At 41.4% G+C, this 3,237-nt stretch overlaps 2 protein-coding genes across 2 annotated transcripts; both read right to left on the reverse strand.

The window, feature by feature from the left end:
- Window positions 1–32: 32 nt before the first annotated feature.
- Window positions 33–1,848, reverse strand: Tsp_13458 (kinesin-II subunit). Its single transcript, XM_003367795.1, is given in 7 exon segments — window positions 33–68; window positions 154–336; window positions 400–539; window positions 605–929; window positions 1,196–1,387; window positions 1,460–1,724; window positions 1,736–1,848. 7 exon segments carry the CDS (start codon window positions 1,846–1,848, stop codon window positions 33–35), a joined length of 1,254 nt encoding a protein of 417 aa, XP_003367843.1.
- A 353-nt stretch (window positions 1,849–2,201) lies between these two features.
- Tsp_13459 (hypothetical protein) lies at window positions 2,202–3,170 on the reverse strand (the record flags this gene model as incomplete). The annotated part of the gene is made up of 2 exons (XM_003367796.1): window positions 2,202–2,508; window positions 2,588–3,170. Coding segments are annotated over 2 exons (890 nt in total), but the record flags the coding sequence as incomplete, so codon positions are not given.
- Between the last annotated feature and the right edge of the window lie 67 nt (window positions 3,171–3,237).

The raw sequence follows: 3,237 nt of genomic DNA on the forward strand, positions 1-3,237 counted from the left end.
AAACCCCGATAACCTCCAGAATTTTTTCAATTTCATCTATCACCGGTTCCATTCACGAGAAATAGCATCTAAAAAAGCAAAATTTCTCTATTGTTATTTGGGTTCATTTTATTGTTCACTTGCATTTGAGCTTTGTCGAGTAGTGTTTCAGACGGGCAATTTCTTCTTGATATGTCTCAGTAGAGCATCTTTTGCATCTTCATTAATTCTCGGCTTGTTCCTTATGTTTTTCGCCCGATTTGCATAGCGCAGTGTGCTCAACGATTCGTCGTAATTATTATCCGCCGGAGATATGCAAGCTATCATGATTGTTTTCGTATTGCCTCCAAGCGAGTCCTGGAAAATGTTGATGAATAGAAGGAGAGGGAAAATTTTTTCCAAAGCAACAACAAAGCAGACCTGCAATAGGCGAGTTAATTTTGAATCTCTGTAAGGGACGTGCGTGGATTTTCCGTCAACCAGAGCCGATATGACATTGCCAAGTGCAGACAGGGATAAATTGATCTTAGTAGCCTCTTTCAATCTTTCACCGGTTGCTCCTGAAATTGTTCTTGTTAATCACGGGGAATGGAAAAGTGAAAAATTTTTTTTTTCAAATTATCACCAGTTTTCGATTGCCTTTCACTGCCGGCCAAATCGACCAGATGCAATTTGGCCATTTTAATATGCTGCCCGTCTTTTGCCATCTCGATCATTTCGAGGTGAAGCGTGAAGATGCTGTGCGAACGGGACGAGTCGGTATTCATCAACGTGGCGGCTGTGGCCCGGTTGCGCATCCCCCTCGCCAGCAGTTGTTCAACTTCGTTGATATTATGCACCGGATGCATGGACAAGCCTGCCACGTAAACCCCCTTTTCCGGATGTTCTTTGATTTCAAGTTTCTGCTTTGTATCTTTTCCCAACAAATCCCGAACATCTTCAATGTAAATCTGCAAGTGTTTTTTTTTGAAAATGAAATTATAGCAAAAATATTTGTTCGACAATAGCACGTGGAATTTAAGCTTCGACAACACTTCTTCAAGCAGAGGTTATCGATTCATGCTAACTGTTGTCATACAGAGAGCTATGCATTTATTGATTGTTTTCAAGTCATAGTAAATGGAAATATCTTCCTCTTTCCTGTTTCAAGCAGTTTCAAATTTCGGTAGCTGCATGTTTTTATTTTTATTATTTCAATTATTCATCTGCTGCTTACTTCTAAATATGAAGCACAGACGAGGAATTTCACATTCTCGGTGGTGGCGATGGCTTCGAATATATGCTCAAATGCTCGAGGTACTACACCACGTTGACAAGGCCAATTGTGCGGACCTTGCATTGTGAACGACTTACCAGAGCCAGTTTGTCCGTAAGCGAATACGGTTCCGTTGTAACCTTCGAGTACCGACTTGAAGGGAATATTTAAATTTATATATATATGTACAAAATGTGTGCACTACGTTCAACAACAATTCCTCACCTCGACAAGCGGATATACAATGTCGTTGTAGATATTTTCCGTGGTGGCGTTCATATCGTACGCGCCGTCGAAAGTGAACAATTTCGTCGTGCCCATCTTGTCCGACGGATTTCTGATCGAACACTGGGCACGTTTGGGATCCATTTCCACCACCACCGAGCAGCCGATTTTCAGTTCGCGTTGGCCTAACGGCCTGGACCGTACCACCACTTTCACACATTCGGATGGCGACATTAGCTGACCATCGGTTCGATCAGCGGCACCGCTTTTTTTCACCGGTATGCATTTACAGCTTGTACAATCGGCTTATATGACGCCGTCGACCGGATGCTCAAATTTGCGCGCACGCTTTTCACTCCATTCACGTTGTCATAGCAACCTGGTCGCATTGCTAAATCTACACACTCTATGCCAAATTTTCACGCTCGTTTAAATTTTCTAACATTTCTTTTTCTTTTTTATAAAAGAAATTCCTATTATTTTCTTTCATTGAAAAAAAGTGTTGAATTTTTCCGGTTCGTTGTTTTGTTTCAGAACATTTCAAATTTTTAAACAAACCTTTTTTAATTTTTTTTAAAAAGACGTGAAAGTTTAAAATTCAAAGGTGAAGTATTTCTTTTTCAAAATTCAAAGAATACTATTTCGTTCCAATAGAGTATGGTTAATTTTGTACAGTATACTTAAATGATGCGCAAGTTGTGTTGTGAATGTGAATATTTTGAAAAGAGAAATAATTGCTTGTTTAGATAGATGTTGTCGTGTACGTGTGGAAAACACGGTGACGTACGTCAAGCCGTTGCAAACCGGTCGACCAATTTCGAGCTTCAGGCGCAGTTTTCTTGCCGGTTGATAAATGGGAACACTGCGTTGGCGAGCCTTTCTCTTTACTGTGCACTGTTTTCAGCACGTGTTGTGCGACTGTTTTGTTGCTTTCCTTGTTTTTTTTCGCTTCCATCCTCGTCCCACATAATAAACAAGCAGTTGGTGAAGTTTTTGTCAAGACAACAACTGCAGGCTTGGTCGACGTGGCGAGCCGAGTGATTTCATTTCTCTATTTCTCTCTTTCTCTCTCTGTTTCCTTTCTCTTTGTAATTTGCAATCGACAACAAAATGTTGTTACTTTTCAACGTTTTGCTTGTTTTGCTTGCATCCGCGGTTGAGCTGAGCTGTGCATTTTTCGCACCTTGCCATGGTAAGTTTTCTTTGTTTTCTCTGTAATTGTGGATTTCAACGGTTTTCTCCTTGTTTCGTTCCGCTTCCAAGGTCCGAGTTCTATGGGCGAATCTTGTGACACGGACGCAGATTGCACCGGCTTCGGCGTAGCCTGTGTGCTTGGAAAGTGTCAGTGTGACTACGCTTATGATGTGTTGGAAAACGACCCGCAGACCGGTCTTCGCCAGTGTGTCAAGTGTATGCATCTCGATTTTGGTCTCGTTTACTGTAGCGGTGTTCAGTTCTTGATTTTCAGTACCTGATACGATAGACGCGCCTTGTGATGATAAATGTCGGTTTCCGCTGTTCTGCGACAACAACCGATGTCGGTGTATTCGCTCCAAACAAGAGCACGGCCAGTGTTTTGTCGGTAAGAATTTGTCTTTGACGCATGATAGATAGATAGATAATGTTGTTGTTTCACTCACTGGGCGCAGTAATGCGGTGTCATTATTTATTTTATTTATCCACTCAGTTGAGTAGAGTGAATGGCGAAAAACTATTCGATCCAGTGTAATCAGTTGATGATTCCCCTTGTAATCGCATAGCTTCTCAATTTTTCACAC

This window comes from Trichinella spiralis (assembly GCF_000181795.1).
Source record: "Trichinella spiralis strain ISS 195 chromosome Unknown Scfld3661, whole genome shotgun sequence".
NCBI classification, from domain to species: Eukaryota; Metazoa; Nematoda; class Enoplea; order Trichinellida; family Trichinellidae; genus Trichinella; species Trichinella spiralis.